Source organism: Cololabis saira, chromosome 1 (genome assembly GCF_033807715.1).
Source record: "Cololabis saira isolate AMF1-May2022 chromosome 1, fColSai1.1, whole genome shotgun sequence".
NCBI classification, from domain to species: domain Eukaryota; kingdom Metazoa; phylum Chordata; class Actinopteri; order Beloniformes; family Belonidae; genus Cololabis; species Cololabis saira.
The window spans coordinates 56,320,141-56,347,917 of NC_084587.1; the positions used below are offsets into that span (position 1 = coordinate 56,320,141).

The 27,777-nt window shown below is 49.3% G+C and overlaps 1 protein-coding gene across 3 annotated transcripts in view; it reads right to left on the bottom strand.

The window, feature by feature from the left end:
• Positions 1-882: 882 nt before the first annotated feature.
• Positions 883-27,777, bottom strand: part of LOC133449012 (son of sevenless homolog 1-like) — a 211,294-nt gene continuing 184,399 nt past the window's right edge. For all 3 annotated transcript variants that reach the window (XM_061728139.1, XM_061728169.1, XM_061728159.1), the window contains 7 exons: positions 19,522-19,672; positions 18,757-18,813; positions 18,545-18,683; positions 4,042-4,111; positions 2,484-2,530; positions 1,222-1,280; positions 883-998 (listed from right to left, as the gene is read on the bottom strand). In XM_061728139.1, the coding sequence (XP_061584123.1) occupies positions 950-998; positions 1,222-1,280; positions 2,484-2,530; positions 4,042-4,111; positions 18,545-18,683; positions 18,757-18,813; positions 19,522-19,672 (572 nt within the window). In that variant the 3' untranslated portion in view covers positions 883-949. The remainder of the gene's footprint in view (positions 999-1,221; positions 1,281-2,483; positions 2,531-4,041; positions 4,112-18,544; positions 18,684-18,756; positions 18,814-19,521; positions 19,673-27,777) is intronic.

The following is a 27,777-nucleotide window of genomic DNA, read 5'->3' on the forward strand; positions in this document are numbered from 1 at the left end:
GCTTGGCCAGAGCACCACAGCTGATCCCTATCATCGTCCCCACACCTGACACCACTCAGCCTCGTCACCCAGTCTGCTCTTAAGCTTGCCTCCCACAAGCTGCAGTGTTGGATTATTCTCTCCAGCTCAGAGCCCTGTATTCTGCCTGTTTTGTTGGTCTTCCATGGTCTCCTGTTCGTGGCCCTTCCCTTCCTGGGTCCTTTGGATTACTTTTTCCAGCCGTGAGTTTCCCTCCGGTCTGCGCCTTTAGTTGGACTTTCCAGCCGTGTTTTTTCGGTCTGTGATTTTGTGTTTGTATTCCTTCCCTCCTGTGTCGCACCTTTGTTAAATAAACTTTATTATACCTGAACCTTGCTCGTGCTGTCCTGCATTTGGGTCCGCCCTCCCCTCGAGCCTAACCTCCACTGCGCTTTGCCACCTCGGTGGCCTCTATTCTGGGGTGCCAATGACGTGATCTGTAGTTTGCATTATTCGTTTTGGAATACTCCATTGAGGAATATACTGCATGGTATTTGGGGTTGCTCCCCCACTATAGATGGAGCTTTGATAGGATTATTACACACGCATATACATCGGCTCGTTCACCTGCACGCTTGCTCTGTAGTTTTGGGGGTCGGTCGCGGTAGCTTAGCCTAGCTGTGATTGGGTCTCGAGACCTGGGACGGTTGCTGCTCGTGTTTGTCTGTTCCTTGTCTGTTTCGTGTGTTTTTTTTTTGTTTTTTTTTGCTTTTTTCTCTCGCAGACTTCCAGTGTGTCCTCGCGTCCTGGATTAGCAGCAGATGTCACCCCTCACGCCCCCCCTCCCCCACCCCCCCGCCCCCACGCCCCCACCCCAAAAAAAAAATCTTTTAAAAAATTTAAAAAAAAAAACATTGAATCTTGTAATTTATTAAAGTGGACCAGAGAAGGGGGAGGAGTCGCAGTGGGTGCAGCTACACGTGCTCTGCTCTCACTCCACTTTGGTCCTTTTTACAGCTCCAGGTAATTTGTCCTGCACCCTGGAGACACATAGAGCACCAGTATCATCACACATCACTGGGGTGTGTTCACTTGTTAAAAACAATCATGCATAACCATGGGGGCCGAAGATGTTTACCTTCTGTGTTTAAATGCAAACTGATTTTAAAAATAAAATGAAAACAAACAAACTGAGGCACTAACAATATTGACCAAAGTTCTGAGCATGGATCAAACTACAAATCACTGATCCAACAAACTCACTTTTGCATAGTTTCCTCCAGTCTGGAGCGAACACCCTCGATAGCCCGATCAATCTCAGTCTGGAAAAAAAACAAAAGGGCAGTTTTGGGACAATAAGATTATCTGGAAGATGTTACATCACTCTCAGTTGGAAAAAGTGGGTTAAAGTTATAGATAGATCAGATGGATCATTATTGGATGATGAAGTCAGTGGATAATCTGGGAACAGAATAAATAAACTGGAGACTGAGATAATCTGGAACCTGAGAAAATTTGGAACAGAATAAAGTAACAGGAACTATAGATAATCTGGAACAGATGAAATAAACTGGAACCTGAAACAATCTAGAAAAGATTAAAGTGGAATCTGAAATAATCTGGGACAGGTCAAATAATATACTGGAGCCTGAGTACATCTTCATACTATGTTAAAACACGGGGGGGGGTTCCCGGCACAGGCCACCTAAGTGATGGCCACAGCCTCCAGGAGCAGGGCTTCAGAGAGCGCCACAATATATTGCAATATCGATTTTTTTCTCCACCACTTCTGTGAACTATGCTCCAGATCTACTAGACCTACTACTACTTTTTTAAAGTAACGTGCCCAACACTGGTCGTGACACACACCCACATTCACGCATACACACAAAGCAGTTGTAACGTTATGTTGTGACGTCATGCTACTGTTAAACTGTAGCATTTTTGAGTGGACTTCCTCTGGACTACAGCGGTCGCCATGACAACGTTTCTGTTGTATGAATATGACGGCGGACAGACCGGAAGCGGGAGTAAAGTGTAATACCGTCAAAATAATAGCAGCATGCTATCTTATCGTACATATTATATTCATAGTCTTATATCTTAGTATACAGTCTTATATGGCTTTATAGTCTTAACCTGTTAGTATGATACTGTTGCTTAGTTGTTTTATGATGTTTGTATCGTTTTAAATTGTTTAATGGTCGCTGCCACAGTTTGCTCCGTTGTCATGGCGGCCGCTGTAGGCCAGAGGAAGTCCACTCAAAAATGCTACAGATTAACAGTCCACCGCCCTGTGGATCATGTCGGTGCCCCCTGCAGCATAGGCCTCACAACAGTCTTTTTTTTCTGGTCAATTAAAAGTAATTCTCTCTTCAGCTCGTCGCTGAAGTAACAGTGGCAAGGAAAAAGTCCCCTTTAGGAGGGAAGAAACCTGGACCAGGACCTGGACCATAATAGATCAAAATAGTTGTAATTTGTAAGTCAGTCTGGGAGTCTGTGTGATGAAACACCAAAGAGTGTACCTTTTTCTTCTGATAGAGCAGCGGGGTGGTGAAGAAGATGACATCAGCTAGAAAGACATGAGAAGTAATCATCAACATCTATCACTAATAGACTGAGGAACATTTGTGTCCCCTGCCGACAGGAGGAAAAATGACAAACCCTTTCATGTGGTGGACAGTTTCTGCTCAAAGCAAGAGTCCTAGACAACAGGTCAAACCAAGGGATGAAATAAAAAGGCCAACCAGAAGGTTGAACAAGGGTGAACAAAGTCAATTAAGAGCTCCACCTCGGTTAATCAAGAGACAAAAACCAAGAGGTCAAACAAGGTCAGTCAAGAGCAATATACAAGGTCAACCACTAGGGTCCACATCCAGACCTGCAGGTCCTCTACAGACCACTAGGGTCCAGATCCAGACCCGCAGGTCCTCTACAGACCACTAGGGTCCAGATCCAGACCTGCAGGTCCTCTACAGACCACTAGGGTCCACATCCAGACCTGCAGGTCCTCTACAGACCACTAGGGTCCACATCCAGACCTGCAGGTCCTCTACAGACCACTAGGGTCCAGATCCAGACCTGCAGGTCCTCTACAGACCACTAGGGTCTGGATCCAGACCTGCAGGTCCTCTACAGACCACTAGGGTCCAGATCCAGACCTGCAGGTCCTCTACAGACCACTAGGGTCCAGATCCAGACCTGCAGTTCTTCTACAGACCACTAGGGTCCAGATCCAGACCTGCAGGTCCTCTACAGACCACTAGGGTCCAGATCCAGACCTGCAGGTCCTCTACAGACCACTAGGGTCCAGATCCAGACCTGCAGGTCCTCTACAGACCACTAGGGTCCAGATCCAGACCTGCAGGTCCTCTACAGACCACTAAGGTCTGGATCCAGACCTGCAGGTCCTCTACAGACCACTAGGGTCCAGATCCAGACCTGCAGGTCCTCTACAGACCACTAGGGTCCAGATCCAGACCTGCAGGTCCTCTACAGACCACTAGGGTCCAGATCCAGACCTGCAGGTCCTCTACAGACCACTAGGACCTGGATCCAGACCTGCAGGTCCTCTACTGACCACTAGGGTCCAGATCCAGACCTGCAGGTCCTCTACAGACCACTAGGGTCCAGATCCAGACCTGCAGTTCTTCTACAGACCACTAGGGTCCAGATCCAGACCTGCAGTTCTTCTACAGACCACTAGGGTCCAGATCCAGACCTGCAGTTCTTCTACAGACCACTAGGGTCCAGATCCAGACCTGCAGTTCCCTCCTGGTGGAGAGTCAGTTCTTAGATCTGACTTCAACAGATTAGAAGCTCCAAACTCCCCACTAGTCAGTCTAAACTGAATAAGAAGCTTCTAGATGGATAAAGAAACATCTTAAAGAACCAAGAACATGAAGTCGAATTGCTTTGATTCAAGACTTTAAGACCTGTGACAAAAATGCATGAAAAGATTGGTGATGGCAACAGAGGACAGTATCCACAAAACAATAATGTTGAATTATAAACACAACATAAAACCAAGTATGAAAGTTCTCCCACTGTGGATGCAGTTGAGTTAGCATGACAAACACTTACCCAGGATCAATATGGTGACTCCATTAAACACAGCGCCAATGTAAGTCATCACCCACATGACAGCAGCCAACTGGAAAACACATAAAACTGAACAACATTAACACACAGTAAAAAAAAAAGACAGAAGTGTGATGACAGACAGGAGAATAAAGCCTGGTCACTTCACTAAACTTCTCACTGGTGAAATGTTGATCCTGGTCGATCCTGCCAGTAGCATATGCTTGTCCACACGGCCGGTACAGTGAAACTGCCAATGGCTCATTAATTAAACTAACCTGTCTTTCAATTTCAATTTTATTTCTATAGCGTCTAATACAACAGATGTTGTCTCTAGACGCTTTCCAGAGACCCAAAACATAACTCCCCGAGCAATTATTACTTAAACAATGGCAGGTAAAAACTCCCATAGTGGGAGAAAAACCTTAAGCCAAACAGTGGCAAGGAAAAACTCCCCTTTAGGAGGGAAGAAACCTGGACCAGGACCTGGATCATCAGGGGAACCCTCCTGCCGAGGGCCAGACTGGGGGGATCGGGGACGTCAGCAGCACACAGCAGGCAGGTGGAAGCAGCAACGGGATGACCAGAGGGGGGTGGGGGATCGCAGGCAGGTGGAAGCAGCAGCGGGATGACCAGAGGGGGGGGTGGGGGGTGGGGGGGCGCAGGCAGGTGGAAGCAGCAACGGGATGACCAGAGGGGGGGGGCGGGGGGCTGCGCAGGCAGCTGGAAGCAGCAGCGGGATGACCGGGGGTGGGGGGGATACCGGGACCGCAGGCCAGCACGCAGCTCCTGAAGCTCCGGCCTGCAAACATGCACAAAAGAGAAAAAAGAGGGGCCAGCACAAGAAACTACGGGAGCGATGGACAAAAATGATGGCTATGAGATACTTAAAATAAATAAAAATGGAAATGGAGAAGAGAGGAAAGGAAGAGGAGAGGAGAAGAAGGGTGAGAGGCACCGCCCTGTGGATCATGTCGGTGCCCCCCTGCAGCATAGGCCTCACAACGGTCTTTTTTTTCTGGTCAATTAAAAGTATTTCTCTCTTCAGCTCGTCGCTGAAGTAACAGTGGCAAGGAAAAGGAAAAAGTCCCCTTTAGGAGGGAAGAAACCTGGACCAGGACCTGGATCATAATAGATCAAAATAGTTGTAATTTTTTTTTGTAAGTTTTAAAACCTCCCACACCTGTGAAAAAAAAACAATAGCATTGAATAACAAAACATAATATTCAACCGCTGTTACCAATCAAAACAGGGTGGGGGTGGGGCTTTAGATAAGGACTCATCCAGGAGCGTCTACAGGTGTTTTTATGTTGGATCCCGTTATTATCACAATAAATGATAAACAAGATGGCGCCGCGCTAGTGGCGACGCGTTGCAGCAGCTCCGTCGATTCGTTTTTATTTATTGTCTGTTTTTGCCTATTTTGGACCTTTTTTTTCTTCGGCCCTGTTTTCTGTGGAGACGTATTTTTTTCTCTGTGCTCTATCGGGCATGTTTGAAAAAACAGTGAGGCTGGCCCTTTTATTCTTACTATTTTTCACCTGGTTCATCACCCCAGCAACCACCGAAACAGGAAGTAAACGCTCCATTATTTACACCCGTGATCAGCTGTTAGCCCTCTGTAGCCAAGGGAAGCTAACCGGCTGCAAGCCCGATGTTCCCCCCGAGTTGAAGAGGAGGAAAAGAGGACAACGCTCGGGTGTTATGTGGCGGAAAAAGAAACGCCGCTTCAAGCCCACACTCCCCACCATCATCACCGGGAATGTGAGATCCATCGGGAACAAGATGGATGAGCTAACGGCGCTGGCACGGCACCAGCGGGAATACCGGGAATGCAGCCTGATTCTGTTCACAGAGACCTGGCTAACGGAGCAAACACAGGACTCCGCCGTGGCTCTGGACGGATTTAATCTCATAAGGGCAGACAGGACACGGGAGAGCGGTAAGAGAAAAGGAGGGGGGCTTGCTGTGTTTGTGAACGATAGATGGTGTAACCCTGGGCACATCACTATCAAAGAGCAACTCTGCAGCGCGGACATTGAGCTGCTAGCCATTAGCATGAGGCCACACTACCTGCCGCGAGAACTCTCGCACGTTATCGCGATTACTGCGTATGTCCCGCCCTCTGCTAATGCCGACGCAGCCCGCGATGTCCTGCACAGCAGTGTGAGCAGGCTGCAAACACAGCACCCACATGCCCTCCTCCTCATTACCGGGGATTTTAATCATGCCCCTCCCTCATCCACACTTCCAACTTTCAGCCAGTATGTCAACTGCAGCACCAGAGGAAATAAAACACTGGACCTTTTTTATGCCAACCTTAAAGAGGCATATAAATCATCCCCCCTCGCCCCCCTTGGAAGATCTGATCACGATCTGATCCACCTTCTCCCCCTGTATCAGCCTCTGGTGCACAGGCAACCAGCAGTCACCCACACCAGACAGATCTGGTCTGAAGAGTATCTGGAGACTCTTCAGGACTGTTTTGAGACTACGGTGTGGGATGTGTTCTGTGAGGACCACGGGGACGACATGAACAGTCTCACCAGCTGTGTCACGGACTACATTAACTTTTGTGTAGACTCCACCATACCCACCAAGACAGTTAGTCCCCCCCCCTCTCCCCGCCCAGCGTGGTGCTCTCCACAGCCCAGGTGGAGAGAGGACTGGCCAGGCTCAAGGTGAGGAAAGCAACGGGTCCAGATGGCAGCACCTCCAGGCTGCTCAGATCCTGCTCCAGGCAACTGTGCAGGATCGTGGAGGCTGCACAAGGTACGACAGCTGTGGAAGACGTCCTGCGTGGTACCGGTGCCCAAGTCATCTCGCCCCAGCGACTTCAGCCACTACCGGCCGGTGGCTCTGACATCCCACCTGGCGAAGACCCTGGAGAGGCTGGTCCTCCACCACCTGCGCCCCCTGGTGAGCTCCACCGCCGACCCCCTGCAGTTCGCCTACCGGCCGAGCATCGGAGTTGAGGACGCCGTCATCTTCCTCATGCAGAGGTCCCTGGCCCACCTGGAGCGGGCTGGAAGCACTGTGAGGATCATGTTTTATGATTTCTCCAGTGCCTTCAACACGATCCAGCCAGAACTGCTGGGGAACAAACTGCACCATGCTGAAGTCTGCCAGCAGCTGACATCATGGGTCCTGGACTTCCTCACAAACAGACCACAGTTTGTGAGGACAGGAGGCCGTGTGTCTGACACGGTGGTCTGCAGCACCGGGGCTCCACAGGGGACCGTCCTGGCCCCTCTCCTCTTCACCGTCTACACAGCCGACTTCACCCACCACACATCAACCTGCCACCTCCAGAAGTTCTCGGATGACTCCGCCATCGTCATTAACAACGGAGACGAGACGGAGTACCGAGAACTGAATCACAGATTCGTGGACTGGTGCCAGCGGAACCGCCTCCAGATTAACTCTGGAAAAACGAAGGAGCTGGTGGCGGACTTCCGCCGGCGCAAAGTCCCCCCCTCGCCGGTGAACATCCAGGGAACGGACATAGAGATTGTGGACTCTTATAAGTACCTGGGTGTTCACCTGAACAATAAACTGGACTGGACTGTAAACACATAGACTCTCTACAAAAAGGGCCAAAGCCGACTCCACCTGCTGCACAGACTGAGGTACTTCGGAGTGAGGGACGGCCTCCTGAGGACCTTCTACGACTCTGTGGTGGCGTCGGCCATCTTCTATGGGGTGGTCTGCTGGAGCAGCAGCATCACTGCAGCAGAGAGGAAGAGACTGGACAAGGTGGTGAGGAAAGCCGGCTCTGTCCTGGGCTGCAGTCTGGACCGGGTGGAGGTGGTGGGGGAGAGGAGGAGGGTGGCTAAGCTGTCCTCCATCATGGACAATGTCTCCCACCCCTTTCATGAGACTGTCAGAGCCCTGGAGAGCTCCATCAGTGACCGGCTTCGTCACCCACGATGCACCACCGAGAGGCATCGCAGGTCCTTCCTCCCCGCTGCCATCAGACTGTATAACCAGCCCTGCTCTCAGTAGCCAGTGGACAATAATATGTGCAATAAGATGTGCAATAATATAAGATGTGCAATATCTGCCAATCTGCCAGTCCACCTCACAACACTCCACCTGTTTTTTTCTGCACCGTTTCTTCTTTCAACCAACTGTATATACTGTTCATATTCTGTGATTATACATATTTTATATATATTTTTTGTATTTTTTATATATTTTTTATTTCTGACTTTTCAGTCTTTTTACCCCTCACCTGCATGTGTGTGCGCTAAGTGTACTGCTGACAACAAAAATAAGTTTCCCCACTGAGGGAGAAAATAAAGGATATCTTATCTTATCTTATCTTATCTTATCTTATTATCGCATGTTTAATGCGCGTGTTTAATGTGCGTTGGCAATGTAAACGCAAGACCGAGTCACCTAGTTGAGAGAAGAGAAGGTGAGTCGGGAGGAGTTAACCACTAACATAACAAAACAAATTATGTATTGTCCTACAACAGCAGGATTTATACACCGTCAGACAGGTATAGTTTCAAAACGAGGATGGATGACCATTGGGATGAGTGTTTTTCGGCCGGATGTTGCTTCTTGCATAGACCCAGTTTGTCATTTTTGTGACCGCTTGTTTAAACAATGGACCGTCCTTTGTGGTTTCAAACATCCGCCGTTTTCTTGCGTCATAATTGCTCGGGGGTTATGTTCTGGTCTCTGGAAAGATCCTAGAGACAACTTCTGTTGTAATAGACGGCATATAAATAAAGTAAAATTGAATTGAATTAAAGCCTGATAGAATTTTTGAACTGAGCCCCTGGTGGAGTATTTGACAAGTCTACTCTTACAGAAATGCAACCTATGAAACTCTTTAAACTGAAGTAATCCATGCCTGATACATACAGATGATGAATTTATTATTTTAATAGCCCAATGCCAAGAATCATCAGGAATTTGGAGACCCATACCGTTACACCACGACTCCCTGATACAGTCCAGTGATAGGGATATTCCTGAATATCGCCATTTATCTAGCTGACCATCCCCTTCTGGAGCGGGTCTTCCTCCAACCAGTCATCTAGATGACCATTTAGCTGAAGTAAAGGGAAGGAAAAAAAATATTTCCTAACAAAGCCCTGCACCTCTAAGTACCTGAAGAAATGTGAGCGGGAATTTCATAATCTTCTATCAACTGCTCAAAGGACATAAACACTCCTTCCTTAAACAGGTCTTTCACTCTCTTGAAACCCTTCCTAACCCATGATTTGAATGCTGCCTTGATAAATGAGGGTAGAAAAAGTGCATTAGACATTATTGGGAGAGATGGTATTGCTTGTTTACACTCACCGGTCACTTTGTTAGGTACCCCTAACATTTGTACGTTAACTGCTCGTTAACGTACATTTCTACATACGATCTTCTGCAGTTCAAAGCGGGTATCAGAATGGGGAAGAAAAGTGATTTAAGTGACTTTGAACGTGGCATGGTTATCATGATGACCCTGGAAGGACTTGTGGAGCAGTTCGCCTACCAGCCCTGTATTGGAGTTGAGGACGGCATCATCTACCTGCCTGAACTGTGCCGAAATTTACCTGGACAAGGCAGCGAGCACTGTGAGAGTCATGATTTTGACTTCTCCAGTGTTTTCAACACCATCCAGCCAACACTTCTGAGTGAGAAATGGACAGCTATGCAAGTGGACCACCCCTAGTGTCCAGGACTGACTACCTGACCTCCAGACAGCAGTATGAGGTCCTGCAACACTGTGTGTCTGACAGTGTGGTCACCAACACTGGGGCCCCCCATGGGACTGTCCTCTCCTTTCTCTTTACCCTGTACACCACAGACTTCAGTGGTGTGCTAAGGCAGTAGTCAGAGGGTAGCGGATTCCAACAGACTGAACTGACTGATCCAAATGGCTGGTGACATTGGGGCAAAGCTTGACTCTCTGGTCGGGGTGTTACAGAGGAGGACAGTGTTGCCGCTTCATGCTGTGGTGTCAGTGTGTTTTCAAACCAATATGTCACAGATTCTCTCATCTGCAGACATCTGATTACAAAACAAGTTTCCGGCTGAAATATAAACCTTCTATTTCAGTGTGTTCAAACTGAGATTACTGAATAATAGTAGCAGTTACAGTGATTCTGACAGTTGGGGGGGGAACTTCAGAGTGTTACCTTTCAAAAGATACCAGAACCATTCATCTACTTCAAACAGTTCAAGAACAGCTTTCAATTTACTTTGGGTATAACTTGGATAGGCCTTTTGGGCGACTTTTACAAGTGCGGGAGGATAATCTTGGACAATGAGTACCACCCACTGTACAACGCTCTGATTAGACAGAGGAAAACATTCAGTAGTAGGATGACTCTTCCTAAATGCATTACTAAGCACCATTGGGTATCCTTCCGGCATGGGGCCATCACATTGTACAACTCCTCACTCTGACAAGGGGGAAGCATGTAGCAACTCATAATGTAATAACGGCTCATAATGTAATAACAGCTCATAATGTAATAACTTAAATGTAATAAAAGTTCATAATGTAATAATCGTCTCATAATGTAATAAAATCATGAGTGCATAACGTAATAACGGCTTTGCACATAATGTAATAATGTAATAACTTATTACATTATGAGCCTTACTGGCGCCACTCATAATGTAATAACAGCTCATAATGTAATAATGGCTCATATTGTGAGAAAGGTGTTGCATTATCATCATTTTTACCTCAGCCATTCCTGCAGGGGTGGAAGGAAATGCTTTCACCTCTGTGTGTGTCTGTCTGTCTGTCAGCAGGATCACACAATTTCTGCGACATGTGGCGGGTCATTGGCCAACTTAGATGCCATATAACTCCACCCCCAATACGCGGCGGGCCACATTAACAGGAAGAGAAGACTTATTGTTTAACACATCATCCCCTATAGGTGAAGTCCATGGTATAAAGGTCACAATACAGCACACACTGACAACAAGAATGGACTAATGGGCAGAAGTCTGTGTTTGTGTTTGACTATGGTTTGTACATAGGTGTTGCTACAGTAACCAACTCAAAAGCTGGCAGGACAAGAGGGTGGATCAGGGAAGGAGGGGGGCTGTAGTTCATGTAGTTTAAAAGAGCATTTTCTTTGTTTACTATTGCTACAATAAATGCAGGACACAATAACTTCTACAATTAAAGCTGCAAGCAGCGATGAACGGGCCCTCACACCCTTGTGCACGTTCAGGCTGCAGTGGAAGCTTGTATGACTTGCATGTAGATTCTTCAGGCCTGAACATTTAGCGGATGAAACCACCCATGACTCTCTATATCAAACCATTCAAAAGTTATGGCAGAAAGTAGGAACTATCAGATATTGACAAAGCAGAAGAAGGGGCAGGGCTAATTCAGGCCAATGAATGTCAAGGACTCAATACCGAGTCCGATCACACCACCCACGACTCTTTATGTCAACTTTATGTGTATCCATCCATACATACTTATTCTCATTTGGGTCACAGGTATGGAAGCACATTTCTTTTCAAAAGGCCTGAATTCCAGAAACCGAGTCATAGATTTTGATTGCACATGCATAAACGTTATTTTGTGGTCATAGTTTACCGGCAGCAAAGACAAGTTCAACAGTTTGAGCCTCCACTGGCTGTAAACTGTCACTAATGGAGTTGTGTAGACCTTGATCACAAGTTGGTGATGACCAGAGGTGTCTTCAGTATTCACCTTCATTACTCAGGTAGAAGTATAGATACTAGAGTTTAAAAATACTCCTGTAGAAGTTGAAGTATCAACTCAAGTTTTTTACTCAAGTAAAAGTATAAAAGTACTGGTTTCAAAACTACTTAAAGTATAAAAGTAAAAGTAATGTAAGGGGGAAAAAAGCCATTAAGGACAAAAGCCATTGAAAATGAATGCATCTTAGTATAATGCAAATATATTAAAGAAGCATATATGTGTACTATTGAGCATTAACATGTGTTTCAGAGAGCAGGAGATATGATGACTAGTTGCCTATAAGTATTGTAATGGTGCAAAAAGTCAAACTTGTTATCATTTATCCTAACCTTTATTGGAATGTACATCCAAGTTTAGTTGCAGGAATCTGAGGGCGACGGATGTACCGTATTTTCGCGACCATAAGGCGCACATAATTTTTTTTTTTTTTTTTTTAAATGTGCCGGGCGCCTTATGAAACGGTGCGCCGTGTCTATTACCTGAATTACGGTAATGTAAGGCCGACCACCATGAGAACGGTAAAAAGAGACGGGGGCGGGTGAAGCCTTGAGTTGCGGACGTGAATGAGACCATCCACTGAGCTGTTTAATGCGGAAACAGAAGATGAAGACTTTTAAGGATTTGCTTGATGTGTAAAGTGAAATAAAATACAATCAAACTAAGTTTTGCTCCTGCTCTATTTAAATAAGCACACTTGTGTGTGCGTGTTCTGCAGCGCGTGTGTGTTTTGCATGTCGGAACCGAGGAAGCACCTGCCGTGGGTTTGCGGGGTCCGATCGCCGCATCCCCGGGGCAGATCCGGCTGAAATGCCGGTGCTCTTTCCCCGGGAGTCCCTGCTATCAGTCCATGTGGGCTCCTCCGGTCCCGGCCGGTCGGAACCGGTCACGTTCCCCGGTTAAAGCCGCGGTGATGCGAGCTGCTCCTCCCGACTTCCTGGTTCCCCAAGCGGGGTCCGATCGACCTGGTTCCCCACCGCTTTGCGAGCAGAGATTTCAGGGGTATGTCTCAGGTCGGATCAGCTTCACCCTTCGAGATTTTCAGCGAAATCTGTCGGTTACAAACCCGGTACCGGATCCCGACATGCGCGTGTGTGTGTCTCGCGGCCCGACACACACACATTCTCATTTATGTGGTGCTTGCCTGACACGCTGATGGACAGAAACCTATGGTGATTTTTAAAAGAAAAACTTTACATAAGACGTTTCCAGCCGGAGTCATTATAAGGGTGAATGAAAAGGGGTGGCTGGATGAAGGGATGATGTTCAAGTGGCTGAGACAGGTCTGGAAATTCGGACTGGCGCAGCTGAATTAGCGGAGCGGAGCTCCTGTCGGATACAACCCGTACCGACATGCGCGTGTGTGTGAGCGGGACCAGCGCGGGGGGGGCGGACCGGGACCCGGGACCCGGGACCTGGTCCAGCGCGGGGGGGCGGAGCGGGACCGGGACCCGGGACCAGCGCGGGGGAGCGGGACCCGGGACCACCGTGGTCGGGATCCGCAGCACAACGGGGTATGAAAAGTTTATTTACTCTTGTGCTTGCCTGCCACGCTGATGGACAGAAACGGCCGCCGATGGTGATTTTTAAAAGAAAAGCGTTGCCTAAACAGACTTTTCCAGCCAGAGTGAAATGAAAAGGGCTGGTGGCTGAGACAGGTTTATGTGCGGCGACCCGGTGTTTTTTTTTAATTCTTTAATGCGGAAACAGAATATGAACCTTAAGGGTTTGATTGACGTGAAAAGTGAAATAAAATATCAAACTAAGTTTTGCTTCCGCTCTATTTTTAGCGCGTGTGTGTTTTGCAGTGCGTGTGTGCAGCTCCGTCTCTGTAGACGGCGCCTTTTGGGTCGGTGCGCCGTATGTGTGTTTTAAAACCAAAAATGACACACAAAACTGAGGGTGCGCCTTTCCACACGGTGCGCCGTATGGTCGTGAAAATACGGTAAGAACAAAACTGGACAAGAACATCTGAAACAACCACAACCAAATTCATTCTGGATGGAGCAAGTTAACTGGATAGTTTTTTTTAAAGGCCAAAATGAAATTGAGTAACAAGGCTGTTTTTAAAATTTAAGGAGTAAAAAGTACAGATAATTGCGTGAAAATATAAGCAGTAAAAGTAAAAAGTTGTCTGAAAAATAATTAATCCAGTGAAGTATAGATAACCAAAATTTAAGGTAGGTAGGTAAGGTAACAAAGTATTTGTACTTCGTTACTTGACACCTCTGGTTGTGCACCATGGAAGAGTGCCGCACATTGTTAAACAGACTGTGAGTTCAATTCCCGCCAGAGTTCTTCATCCAGTTGTCTTTAAGTAGGACAAAATCCACTTTTAGGTAGGAGGAGAGGGCATGAGGACTAGGGCCTATGAGGAGGGCTAGGGAGTAAGAGGACAGCTGAAGGGCTAGGGGTATGAGGTAAGAAGAGGAGGGCTTGGTGGGGTCAGGAAGGTTGAGAAGGGCTTGGGGGGTTAGGTAGGAGAAGGACAAGGAAGGATGAGGTGTAAGAGGGGGCAAGAAGAGGGGCAGGCTAGGAAGGATGAGGAGGTAGGAGTGCTTGGGGGATCAGGTAAGAGGAAATGGTGGGAGGGCTACATGGATCAGGTGATAGGGCCTTTTACAAATCAAAGCTTTGAAAAGGGTAATTACTTTCTTACCTGATCCCCGAGCGCTCCTGCTATTTCCTCCTACCCGATCCCCTGGGCACTCCTACCTCAACCTACCTGACCCCCAAGCCCTCCTCGTCCTACCTGACCCCCTAGCCCTCTTTCCTCATGTCCATAGCCCACCTCTTACACCCTGATCCCCCTTGCCTTTATCCTCTAGTCCTCCTGCCCTCTCATCATACCCACCCTTCTGCCCATTGTACCTCCTACCTGATCCCCCGAGCGCTCCTGCCATTTCCTCCTACCTGATCCCCTGGGCGCTCCTACCTGATCCCCCCTAGCCCTCCTCATCCTACCTGACCCCCCCCAAGCCCTCCTCATCCTACCTGACCCTCCTAGCCCTCTTTCCTCATGTCCATAGCCCACCTCTTACACCCTGATCCCCCTTGCCTTTCTCCTCTAGTCCTCCTGCCCTCTCATCCTACCCGCCCTTCTGCCCATTGTACCTCCTACCTGATCCCCCGAGCACTCCTGCCATTTCCTCCTACCTGATCCCCTGGGCGCTCCTACCTCAACATACATGATCCCCCTTAGCCCTCCTCATCCTACCTGACCCCCCCCAAACCCTTCTCATCTTACCTGACCCCACCAAGCCCTCCTCATCCTACCTGACCCACCTAGCCCTCCTCATCCTACCTGACCCACCTAGCCCTCCTCATCCTACCTGACCCACCTAGCCCTCCTTATCCTACCTGACCACCTAAGCCCTCCTCATCCTACCTCATCCCCCTAGCGCTCCTGCCCTCTTATCCTCCCACCCCTCCAGATACTGAGGATGGGGAGGGTTTGAACCAGCATGCACCACCCTTTCATTGGCGCCTTATAGCCATGAGCAAACCCTCCACACCACCAGTATCCTTGGGGGGAAGACATCTCTCTTAGTGCATTTATCTTTTCATTTTTAGCGTTGAACTCCAAAAGTGGATTTTGTGCTACTTAAAGTCAACGGGCTGAAGACCTCTGGCAGGAATTGAACTCACAATCTCTTTAACAATGTGCAGCTCTTTACCATGAGGCCCCACATTCTTGCCTCTTTCCCAGGCTTCCTGGCCAGTTTTCAATCGTCAGTAGAAAGACCTCATTTTAAAAGTGGTCCAGGTATATGGTCTGATATCTCTACCTCTCCAGATACTGCGGGTTTGAACCAGCATGCACCACCACCAGTATCCTTGGGGGGAAGACAGCTCTCTTAGTGCATTTATCTTTTCATTTTGAGTGTTGAACTCTATAAGTGGATTTAGTTCTACTTAAAGACAACTGGATGAAAAAGTCCGGCGGGAATTGAACTCACAGTCTGTTTAACAACGTGCGGCACTCTTCCATGGTACACAACATACTTGCCTCCTTTGCAGGCTTCCTGGCCAGTTTTCAGTCCTCAGTTGAAGGACATGCTTTTAAAAAGTGGTCAAAATATATGGTCTGATTCCTCCAGATACTGAGGATGGTTTGAACCAGCATGCACCACCTTTTCATTGGCGCCTTAAAGGCGTGAGCAAACACTCCACACCACCAACTACACTCAGACAGAAGACATCTCTCATATAGCGCATTTAACTTTTCAGTTTGTGTGTTGAACTCTAAAAGTGGACTTGTGCTACTTAAAGACAACGGGCTGAAGACCTCAGGCAGGAATTGAACTCACAGTCTCTTTAACAATGTGCAGCTCTTTACCATGAGGCCCCACATTCTTGCCTCTTTCCCAGGCTTCCTGGCCAGATTTCAATTGTCAGTAGAAGGACGTCATTTTAAAAGTGGTCCAGGTATACGGTCTGATGCCTCTACCTCTCCAGATACTGCGGGTTTGAACCGGCATGCACCACCCTTTCATTGGCGCCTTATAGCCCTGAGCAAACCCTCCACACCACCAGTATCCTTGGGGGGGAAGACATCTCTCACAGTGCATTTATCATTTCATTTTGTGTGTTGAACTGGTTTGCATTAATGGGCGTGGCCTAATGGCTCAACAGCGCCCCTTAGAAAACTTTGTGCCTCAAGCCCCACAATACGGTTTGACGTAAATGCACTAAAATCGGTACACACCTGTATCATGTCGCAACTTAAAGAAAAGTCTCTTGGCGCCATGGCCGAGGCCGAACAGGAAGTCAGTCATTTTGAATTATTCGCGTAATTTTGGCGCAATTTATGCCATTCCTTCGGCAGTTAATACGGCCCGAACCGTAACGTCAACCCAGGTGTGTTATACATCAAAATATGCGTCTCCATCCTGCAACGACGCGCATTACTTTTCTCTTTCAAAAGTGTTACCGTGGCGACGCTAGATGCTTGCATTAATGGGCGTGGCCTAATGGCCCCCTAGAATACTTTTCTCTGCCATAACTTTTGAACGGGTTTTGATAAAGACATGTGGGTGGTGTCATCGGACTCGGTATTGAGTCCTTGACTTTCATTGGCCTGAATTAGCCCCGCCTCCTCTTCTGATTGGTTGTCCCTATTTTCTGCTATAACTTTTGAATGGTTTGACATAGAGAGTCGTGGGTGGTGTCATCGGACTTAGTTTTGAGTCCTTGACCTTATTTGGTGCAAATTGCACGCGCGAGGGCCCGTTCATCGCTGCTTGCAGCTTTAATTTATTGTTGGTCTTACTGCCAATCTAAAGCTAGGGTCTACGATATTCTGTTTTGTTTTTTTTTAAAACAAAACAACCCCCCCCCCCCCCCTGTGCTCTAGCTCTCATGATGCTCCCAACTCCGACACAGCCCCTCCGGTACCGAACGGCACCTATTGGAACCTATTGGACCCTTGTTCTTTCTTTTACAGGAATGTTAAATTCTCCTATATTCCTATATATATTCCTATATTCTCCATATGTCTCATCATCCATCACTCGATTTCCATGGCCTTGCACGTTACTAACCCAAAGGGCCTTGAACGTTACTAACCCAAAGGGCCTTGAACGTTACTAACCCAAAGAGCCTTGAACGTTACTAACCCAAAGGGCCAGTGTGAACAGGACCAAAATTGTTATGTCCAGTCTCATTGTTCCTTTTCTGTGAATGAAACAAAATTAATTGATTCCTTTTTTTAAATTTTCAGGATCACTAGATTAATGTAAATATTGATTTATTTTCAACAAATAGGATATCTGCTTATATTTTAGCGTGTTATGTACCTATACAGTATGATACAGGTCCTTGATGAACCTTTACCTGTTGCTGGTTGATAGAGACACAAATGATCAATTCAAAACGTAGAGCAGAGGAAACTTGCTTGATGAGAAGGTGTTTGCTCAGTGGAAAACACTACAAAGAATTAAATCAACATTCATTTTTTGTGTGGTTTATTGAGGACTGTGGTAGATTAGCTACTTTTCTTTTTTTCTCCACAATGCTTGTACATGAGACTTCAGCTGCCAGCTAAAACATAAGGTGGATGGCTTGGTTTAACAAAGATATTAATTAACTTTGGCGTTCACAAATAGCACTGCTTACCTGCAACAATCAGACAGTGGAAGTTAGCATGGCATTCACAAAGGCCCAAAATAACTAACATGGGTCCCACCTAGTGGCTCAACTTTATACATCTTACATAATAAAATGTGAGAATGAAATTACTATTAAATAATACTTGGTTTTACTAATTTAGTTTACTAATGCGCTGAAACCCATGCTGTTTGCTTTATTTGCACCTTTAAGAGGTTAAAATTATGATAATGCAGCTGTTTTCTCACAATATGAGCCATTATTACATTATGAGCTGTCATTACATTATGAGCGGCGCCAGTAAGGCTCATAATGTAATAAGTTATTACATTATTACATTATGCGCAAAGCCATTATTACGTTATGCACTCATGATTTTATTACATTAACAGCTGTTATTACATTATGAGTTGCTACAAAGCACTTTAAACAACTGTGCAATAAGTGCAATAACTATATTAATATTATCACTGTTGTATATACCCTTAGTTGTATATCAAGACGATTACTGTCTATATCCTTAGTTTTATATTCTTCATTTCTCTGAACCTTTTCTTTAACATTTTCTGGATCAGTGAAACTGTATAAAAAGCAATTTGCCTTCAGGACCAATAAAGTAGTCGGATTCTTATTCTGATTCTGATTCTAACCCATCAGATAACAGCAGCCATCTTTCTAGCTAACAGACAGAACCTTAAGCGAGTCGACGAGATCTTCCACCAGCAGGAGCCTCCTGGTCTGACTGGTGAACCAGTTCAGGTGGATCAGACACTGGTCTGCCAGCTGCCGGACCGACTCTGAGGACACAGAGATGTTTCTGTCCAGCAGAGACCTGGCGAAGGAAGACATTAAAGACATTAAGACGACATAAATATGTGTCTGTTCTGTCAGTTGATGCAGGTTACCTGAATGGATGACCCTCGTCAGACTTCTGGATGGCTTGTATTACAGATTTATAAACCCTGCCGACAGGAAACACACATTGAATTGTTCTGACATCTGAGTTAAAAACAGCCCTTAGCGACTCAAATTCATAGAAACTTGATGTAGTATGAGTTGTACAAGGGAGGCAGAGATGAAGTACATGCTCACAAGCTAGTAATGTGAGCTTGGACCTAATACTCAAGGAACTAACACAATTCCGAAAAGATAACAGTATCCAACTGATGGACACTGGAAATGTATGAAACAAAGAATAGTGGAAGAGGCAGAAGACGTCACAAACCGACCCCAGTGTGTGACGGCTCATGACTGTGAGTGAGGAGGACCTGTCCTGTTTTTAAGTTGAGTAAAACTATAGTTTGCTGCAATATCTGTAAAAACAACTGATAGTCAACATCGAGTTCCAACTCGCATTAAATGTACTTTATTTTCTATATTGTTAGGATTGAGCCACACACAGGAAGTAAAGAAAAGGAAACTCCACACAGCGAGCTACGGTGCTGCAGAGAATAGTCCACAGTGCCACCTGGCTGTTGGTGGTGTAATTACTGTTGTGGAAAAATCTATTAAATGCTCTTTAATATGTTCTTTCTCACTAGCTGAATATTACAGAGTGACGCAAACAATAACCCAGAAGTACAAATGAAAGACTGCGTAGGGTCTGCGTGTATCCGTGGTGCATTACTGCACTTCACAGTTGAATATAAAGGTATGAGAGCCCCACCCACCTGAAGGTGATGGTGACGCAGAGACAGGCCAGGAGCAGATAAGACACCACACTGATGACTGACAGCGTTGCCACGGAGACCAGGACCAGCAGCGTGAGGCTGAAAGCCATCACAGACTTCTTGGGTTCTTTCCAGTGGACGAGTTGCAAAGCTGCAGAGACAGAAGAGTGCTGGTAAGGAGGACAATCAAGAAATGTGTTTAACCAATCATATGATAAATTTAAAGCTTAGAATGCAATTATAATTAGTGCATTTCAAAAATGTATGCACACATTTTGCAAACAACAAAGTTACTGTATATGATGAGATGGTGAGATTCCTTTATTAGTCATTTTACATTTAAATTTCATTCCAATACAGCCCTTCTAAAGGGAAAACATAGGTAGACGGGTGCGTGAGACTGCAGCCAATGGGTCATTTCATTAGATGAGAGAGAGAGAAAGGGTGAACCTAGGAAAGAGGAGAGGAAAAAAACAGATATGTACCACAGGTTTTTAAAGTTGCAGTAATTAAACCTTTACTTAAAAAACCTTCTCTTGACCCAGACACCTTAGCTAATTATAGACCAATTTCCAACCTTCCATTTGTATCTAAAATTCTGGAAAAGGCCGTTTCAAGTCAGTTATGTGACTATTTGTATAGAAATGATCTGATTGAAGTCTTTCAGTCAGGGTTCAGAATGCATCATAGCACAGAGACAGCACTGGTTCGAGTTACGAATGACCTTCTTATGGTCTCAGATAAGGGATTAGTTTCCATACTGGTTCTACTGGACCTCAGATAAGGGATTAGTGTCCATACTGGTTCTACTGGACCTCAGATAAGCGATTATTGTCCATACTGGTTCTACTGGACCTCAGATAAGGGATTAGTGTCCATACTGGTTCTACTGGACCTCAGATAAGGGATTAGTGTCCATACTGGTTCTACTGGACCTCAGATAAGGGATTAGTGTCCATACTGGTTCTACTGGACCTCAGATAAGGGATTAGTGTCCATACTGGTTCTACTGGACCTCAGATAAGGGATTAGTGTCCATACTGGTTCTACTGGACCTCAGATAAGGGATTAGTGTCCATACTGGTTCTACTGGACCTCAGATAAGGGATTAGTGTCCATACTGGTTCTACTGGACCTCAGATAAGGGATTAGTGTCCATACTGGTTCTACTGGACCTCAGATAAGGGATTAATGTCCATACTGGTTCTACTGGACCTCAGATAAGGGATTAGTGTCCATACTGGTTCTACTGGACCTCAGATAAGGGATAAGGGAAGTGAAGGTGCGTTGTTCATTGTTGATAGTCATCCTCAGGGTGGCCAGGTAGAGGAGAAAAGCCGGGATGCCTCTCTCTTACAGCTCCTTAATCACCTCTCCATACGCCTCCCTCCTCTCGCTCGTGTATGCGCTGTAATCCGCAAAAAAAAACGTTTTGTCCTCCCGGCATCCTGTATGGGAGCTCTTTTCCTCACCTCGCGAGCCCCTTGCAGGATGGTGTTGCGGTCCTGGTACCTGAGCACTTTGTATATCATGGTAGCCTGGCCGTTGTTCTTGTTGCTGCGGATTCTGTGGGCGCGTTCTATTTGAATCTTGGCGTCACCAAGCAAGGGGATCCACTTTGGCAGCATCTCCTCCCTCTCTGCCGGTTGCGATCCTAATAATTCTTACGTTGTTCCACCGATCTTGGTCATCCAGCGAGCGAACTTTCAGCTGCAACTTTTCCAGATCGGCTGTGTTTTACTCACTTCCCTTTTCATGGTTCTCGTCTCGGCTTGTACACGATCCACTTTCGCGACCAGTCCTTTGACTGTTTCCATGTGGGCTTCCACTTTCCTCTCCAAGCTCTCTACAGAGTTTTTCATTCCGTCGATAGCTCCCTGAACAGCCCGTGTAACCGCTGCTTCCAGGTTATCTTGTTGTCTGGTTAACGCCTGTCGGCTTGGCTGCGGGGGTACCCGGGTCCGGGGAGCTGGCTGCGGGGGTACCCGGGTCCGGGGCACTGGCTGCGGGGGAGCCCGGGTCCGTGGCTCTGGCTGCGGGGGAGCCCGGGTCCGTGGCTCTGGCTGCGGGGGAGCCCGGGTCTGGGGCGCTGGCTGCGGGGGAGCCCGGGTCCGGGGCTCTGGTTGCGGGGGTACCCGGGTCCGGGGCGCTGGCTGCGGGGGTACCCGGGTCCGGGGCGCTGGCTGCCGGGGTACCCGGGTCCGGGGCACTGGCTGCAGGGGGTCCGGGACCATCAGCGGAGCAGGGGCTGATGCGTCCGGGACCATCACCGACGACGCGCCCGAGACCACCGCCGGAACAGCGGCTAGCTGGGGCTGACGTCGACGCCGTCTCTCCAGAGCCTTGATGCTCCGGGGCCCTCCCCGAGCCAGGCGTGTTCCCCAGAAGGGGGACTCCTCCTCCTCGAACCACCTCCGATTTTCCTCCGATTTTTCTGATAGAAACATCCAGAGGGACACCCACTCTCTCGCTGGTTCCATATTTGGTCGGACCGTTCTGTCACGTCTGGGGGTATAAGATGTGGACCCAAACGCAGGAGAGCAGGAGGCGGGAGGCAGGAGTCGGCAAAAAAGGGTTTATTAACAAAAAGACCAAACTAACAGCGCTGCATGGCAGGATAAAAACAAACTAAACAAGGATCAAAAAACTTGGGAAGGCAAAACGTGGCAGGAAACATGGGGAACAAAACAGTACGGTCCGACAGGAAACAAGGGAATGACAAGACCAGATGTACACAGGGGATAACGAGAAATGACGAGACACAGGTGCAGACAATCAGGGCAGATGGGACACAGGCGGGGCAAAACAGAAACTGAAAGCTGGGGGGAATGTCAAACCTTGACAATCTAGAGGACCTGCAGGTCTGGATCCAGTTTCTAGTGGTCAGTAAAGGAACCATAGGCATGGATCCTGACACTTGTGCTCTGTAGAGGACCACAGGTCTGGATTCAGACTCGTCTTCAGTAGAGGAACTTCAGGTTTCTTATTTCTGTGATGAGGTCAACCCAGAAAAGTGGGTGTAGCCTTCTGGTCTCACTGCATAGTGTTTAAATAAAGTTTGATGTTTTGTTTTGTTGTTTATCTCCATGTTGCTGCATTCTGAAAGAGATTTTTGCCTCAGTGAGGGTTTAGTGCGCACACACACACACACACACACACACACACACACACACACACACACACACACACACACACACACACACACACACACACACACACACACACACACACACACACACACACACACACACACACACACACAGTATAATCCTGCTTGAACTCGTCATGTGAACTTGATTAAAGAGGTGGAGCTGTGTTCCACAAAGATCTGGTTCTACTCAGGAACGTCACTGTTCTGGACCTGTAGCATAAGCTCATAAACCGTTCAGATTTTTTCAGTGAGAGACTAGTTACTGGGACCAGTTAACCCTGTGGAGACTGACACCTGGGGCCTTATGTACAAAGAGTGCGTGGAATTCTTGCATACCCCCCAAAAATTCAGATGTTCAAAACTGTGCGTACACACAAATCCACACAATCAATGTGGAATTGAGTGCACATGCAGGAGCACAACACTCCTCCCCGTCTCCTCCATGAAAAACCATCCATCATAACAAGGAACTTTAAAAAACAAGTGAAACAAATAAAAAAAAAAAAAACATTGACCGTGAGCTGGAGACACTCCTGTCAAAAGTTGAGGCCTGGAAAATATATTTTATTTGGGGGCATTTCTTCTGATTTAAGCCTGATTTAAGGTTCTGCGTTAAACCAACGCAGAACCGGTCCAGGTCCAGGTCCCAGTCTCCATCATCAGGAGGAGAGACCGGTCCAGGTCCCAGTCTCCATCATCAGGAGGAGAGACCGGTCCAGGTCCCAGTCTCCATCACCAGGAGGAGAGACCGGTCCAGGTCCCAGTCCATCATCAGGAGGAGAGACCGGTCCAGGTCCCAGTCCATCATCAGGAGGAGAGACCGGTCCAGGTCCCAGTCCATCATCAGGAGGAGAGACCGGTCCAGGTCCCAGTCTCCATCATCAGGAGGAGAGACCAGTCCAGGTCCCAGTCTCCATCATCAGGAGGAGAGACCGGTCCAGGTCCCAGTCTCCATCATCAGGAGGAGAGACCGGTCCAGGTCCCAGTCCATCACCAGGAGGAGAGACCGGTCCAGGTCCCAGTCCATCATCAGGAGGAGAGACCAGTCCAGGTCCCAGTCTCCATCATCAGGAGGAGAGACCGGTCCAGGTCCCAGTCTCCATCATCAGGAGGAGAGACCGGTCCAGGTCCCAGTCTCCATCATCAGGAGGAGAGACCGGTCCAGGTCCCAGTCCATCATCAGGAGGAGAGACCGGTCCAGGTCCCAGTCTCCATCATCAGGAGGAGAGACCGGTCCAGGTCCCAGTCTCCATCATCAGGAGGAGAGACCGGTCCAGGTCCCAGTCTCCATCATCAGGAGGAGAGACCGGTCCAGGTCCCAGTCCATCATCAGGAGGAGAGACCGGTCCAGGTCCCAGTCCATCATCAGGAGGAGAGACCGGTCCAGGTCCCAGTCCATCACCAGGAGGAGAGACCGGTCCAGGTCCCAGTCTCCATCATCAGGAGGAGAGACCGGTCCAGGTCCCAGTCTCCATCATCAGGAGGAGAGACCGGTCCAGGTCCCAGTCTCCATCATCAGGAGGAGAGACCAGTCCAGGTCCCAGTCCATCACCAGGAGGAGAGACCGGTCCAGGTCCCAGTCCATCATCAGGAGGAGAGACCGGTCCAGGTCCCAGTCCATCATCAGGAGGAGAGACCGGTCCAGGTCCCAGTCCATCATCAGGAGGAGAGACCGGTCCAGGTCCCAGTCCATCATCAGGAGGAGAGACCGGTCCAGGTCCCAGTCCATCATCAGGAGGAGAGACCGGTCCAGGTCCCAGTCTCCATCACCAGGAGGAGAGACCGGTCCAGGTCCCAGTCTCCATCATCAGGAGGAGAGACCGGTCCAGGTCCCAGTCTCCATCATCAGGAGGAGAGACCGGTCCAGGTCCCAGTCTCCATCATCAGGAGGAGAGACCGGTCCAGGTCCCAGTCTCCATCATCAGGAGGAGAGACCGGTCCAGGTCCCAGTCTCCATCATCAGGAGGAGAGACCAGTCCAGGTCCCGGTCCATCATCAGGAGGAGAGACCGGTCCAGGTCCCGGTCCATCACCAGGAGGAGAGACCAGTCCAGGTCCCGGTCCATCACCAGGAGGAGAGACCGGTCCAGGTCCCGGTCCATCACCAGGAGGAGAGACCGGTCCAGGTCCCAGTCTCCATCACCAGGAGGAGAGACCTGTCCAGGTCCCAGTCTCCATCATCAGGAGGAGAGACCGGTCCAGGTCCCAGTCTCCATCACCAGGAGGAGAGACCGGTCCAGGTCCCAGTCTCCATCACCAGGAGGAGAGACCTGTCCAGGTCCCAGTCTCCATCATCAGGAGGAGAGACCGGTCCAGGTCCCAGTCTCCATCACCAGGAGGAGAGACCGGTCCAGGTCCCAGTCTCCATCACCAGGAGGAGAGACCTGTCCAGGTCCCAGTCTCCATCACCAGGAGGAGAGACCGGTCCAGGTCCCAGTCCATCATCAGGAGGAGAGACCAGTCCAGGTCCCAGTCCATCATCAGGAGGAGAGACCGGTCCAGGTCCCAGTCTCCATCACCAGGAGGAGAGACCGGTCCAGGTCCCAGTCCATCATCAGGAGGAGAGACCAGTCCAGGTCCCAGTCTCCATCATCAGGAGGAGAGACCGGTCCAGGTCCCAGTCCATCATCAGGAGGAGAGACCGGTCCAGGTCCCAGTCCATCATCAGGAGGAGAGACCGGTCCAGGTCCCAGTCTCCATCACCAGGAGGAGAGACCAGTCCAGGTCCCAGTCCATCATCAGGAGGAGAGACCGGTCCAGGTCCCAGTCCATCATCAGGAGGAGAGACCGGTCCAGGTCCCAGTCTCCATCACCAGGAGGAGAGACCGGTCCAGGTCCCAGTCTCCATCACCAGGAGGAGAGACCGGTCCAGGTCCCAGTCCATCATCAGGAGGAGAGACCGGTCCAGGTCCCAGTCTCCATCACCAGGAGGAGAGACCGGTCCAGGTCCCAGTCCATCATCAGGAGGAGAGACCGGTCCAGGTCCCAGTCTCCATCACCAGGAGGAGAGACCGGTCCAGGTCCCAGTCTCCATCATCAGGAGGAGAGACCGGTCCAGGTCCCAGTCTCCATCATCAGGAGGAGAGACCGGTCCAGGTCCCAGTCTCCATCATCAGGAGGAGAGACCGGTCCAGGTCCCAGTCCATCATCAGGAGGAGAGACCGGTCCAGGTCCCAGTCCATCATCAGGAGGAGAGACCGGTCCAGGTCCCAGTCCATCATCAGGAGGAGAGACCGGTCCAGGTCCCAGTCTCCATCATCAGGAGGAGAGACCGGTCCAGGTCCCGGTCCATCATCAGGAGGAGAGACCGGTCCAGGTCCCAGTCTCCATCACCAGGAGGAGAGACCGGTCCAGGTCCCAGTCCATCACCAGGAGGAGAGACCGGTCCAGGTCCCAGTCTCCATCATCAGGAGGAGAGACCGGTCTAGGTCCCAGTCTCCATCATCAGGAGGAGAGACCGGTCCAGGTCCCGGTCCATCACCAGGAGGAGAGACCGGTCCAGGTCCCAGTCTCCATCACCAGGAGGAGAGACCGGTCCAGGTCCCAGTCTCCATCATCAGGAGGAGAGACCGGTCCAGGTCCCAGTCTCCATCACCAGGAGGAGAGACCGGTCCAGGTCCCAGTCTCCATCATCAGGAGGAGAGACCGGTCCAGGTCCCAGTCCATCATCAGGAGGAGAGACCAGTCTAGGTCCCAGTCTCCATCATCAGGAGGAGAGACCAGTCCAGGTCCCAGTCTCCATCACCAGGAGGAGAGACCGGTCCAGGTCCCAGTCCATCATCAGGAGGAGAGACCTGTCCAGGTCCCAGTCTCCATCATCAGGAGGAGAGACCGGTCCAGGTCCCAGTCTCCATCATCAGGAGGAGAGACCAGTCCAGGTCCCAGTCTCCATCACCAGGAGGAGAGACCGGTCCAGGTCCCAGTCTCCATCATCAGGAGGAGAGACCGGTCCAGGTCCCAGTCTCCATCATCAGGAGGAGAGACCGGTCCAGGTCCCAGTCTCCATCACCAGGAGGAGAGACCGGTCCAGGTCCCAGTCTCCATCACCAGGAGGAGAGACCGGTCCAGGTCCCAGTCCATCATCAGGAGGAGAGACCGGTCCAGGTCCCAGTCCATCATCAGGAGGAGAGACCGGTCCAGGTCCCAGTCCATCATCAGGAGGAGAGACCGGTCCAGGTCCCAGTCTCCATCATCAGGAGGAGAGACCGGTCCAGGTCCCAGTCTCCATCACCAGGAGGAGAGACCAGTCCAGGTCCCAGTCCATCATCAGGAGGAGAGACCGGTCCAGGTCCCAGTCCATCATCAGGAGGAGAGACCGGTCCAGGTCCCAGTCCATCATCAGGAGGAGAGACCGGTCCAGGTCCCAGTCTCCATCATCAGGAGGAGAGACCGGTCCAGGTCCCAGTCTCCATCATCAGGAGGAGAGACCGGTCCAGGTCCCAGTCTCCATCACCAGGAGGAGAGACCAGTCCAGGTCCCAGTCCATCATCAGGAGGAGAGACCGGTCCAGGTCCCAGTCCATCATCAGGAGGAGAGACCGGTCCAGGTCCCAGTCCATCATCAGGAGGAGAGACCGGTCCAGGTCCCAGTCTCCATCACCAGGAGGAGAGACCGGTCCAGGTCCCAGTCCATCATCAGGAGGAGAGACCGGTCCAGGTCCCAGTCTCCATCATCAGGAGGAGAGACCGGTCCAGGTCCCGGTCCATCACCAGGAGGAGAGACCGGTCCAGGTCCCAGTCTCCATCATCAGGAGGAGAGACCGGTCCAGGTCCCAGTCTCCATCATCAGGAGGAGAGACCGGTCCAGGTCCCAGTCTCCATCATCAGGAGGAGAGACCAGTCCAGGTCCCAGTCTCCATCACCAGGAGGAGAGACCGGTCCAGGTCCCAGTCTCCATCACCAGGAGGAGAGACCGGTCCAGGTCCCAGTCTCCATCATCAGGAGGAGAGACCAGTCCAGGTCCCAGTCTCCATCATCAGGAGGAGAGACCGGTCCAGGTCCCAGTCTCCATCACCAGGAGGAGAGACCGGTCCAGGTCCCAGTCTCCATCATCAGGAGGAGAGACCGGTCCAGGTCCCAGTCCATCATCAGGAGGAGAGACCGGTCC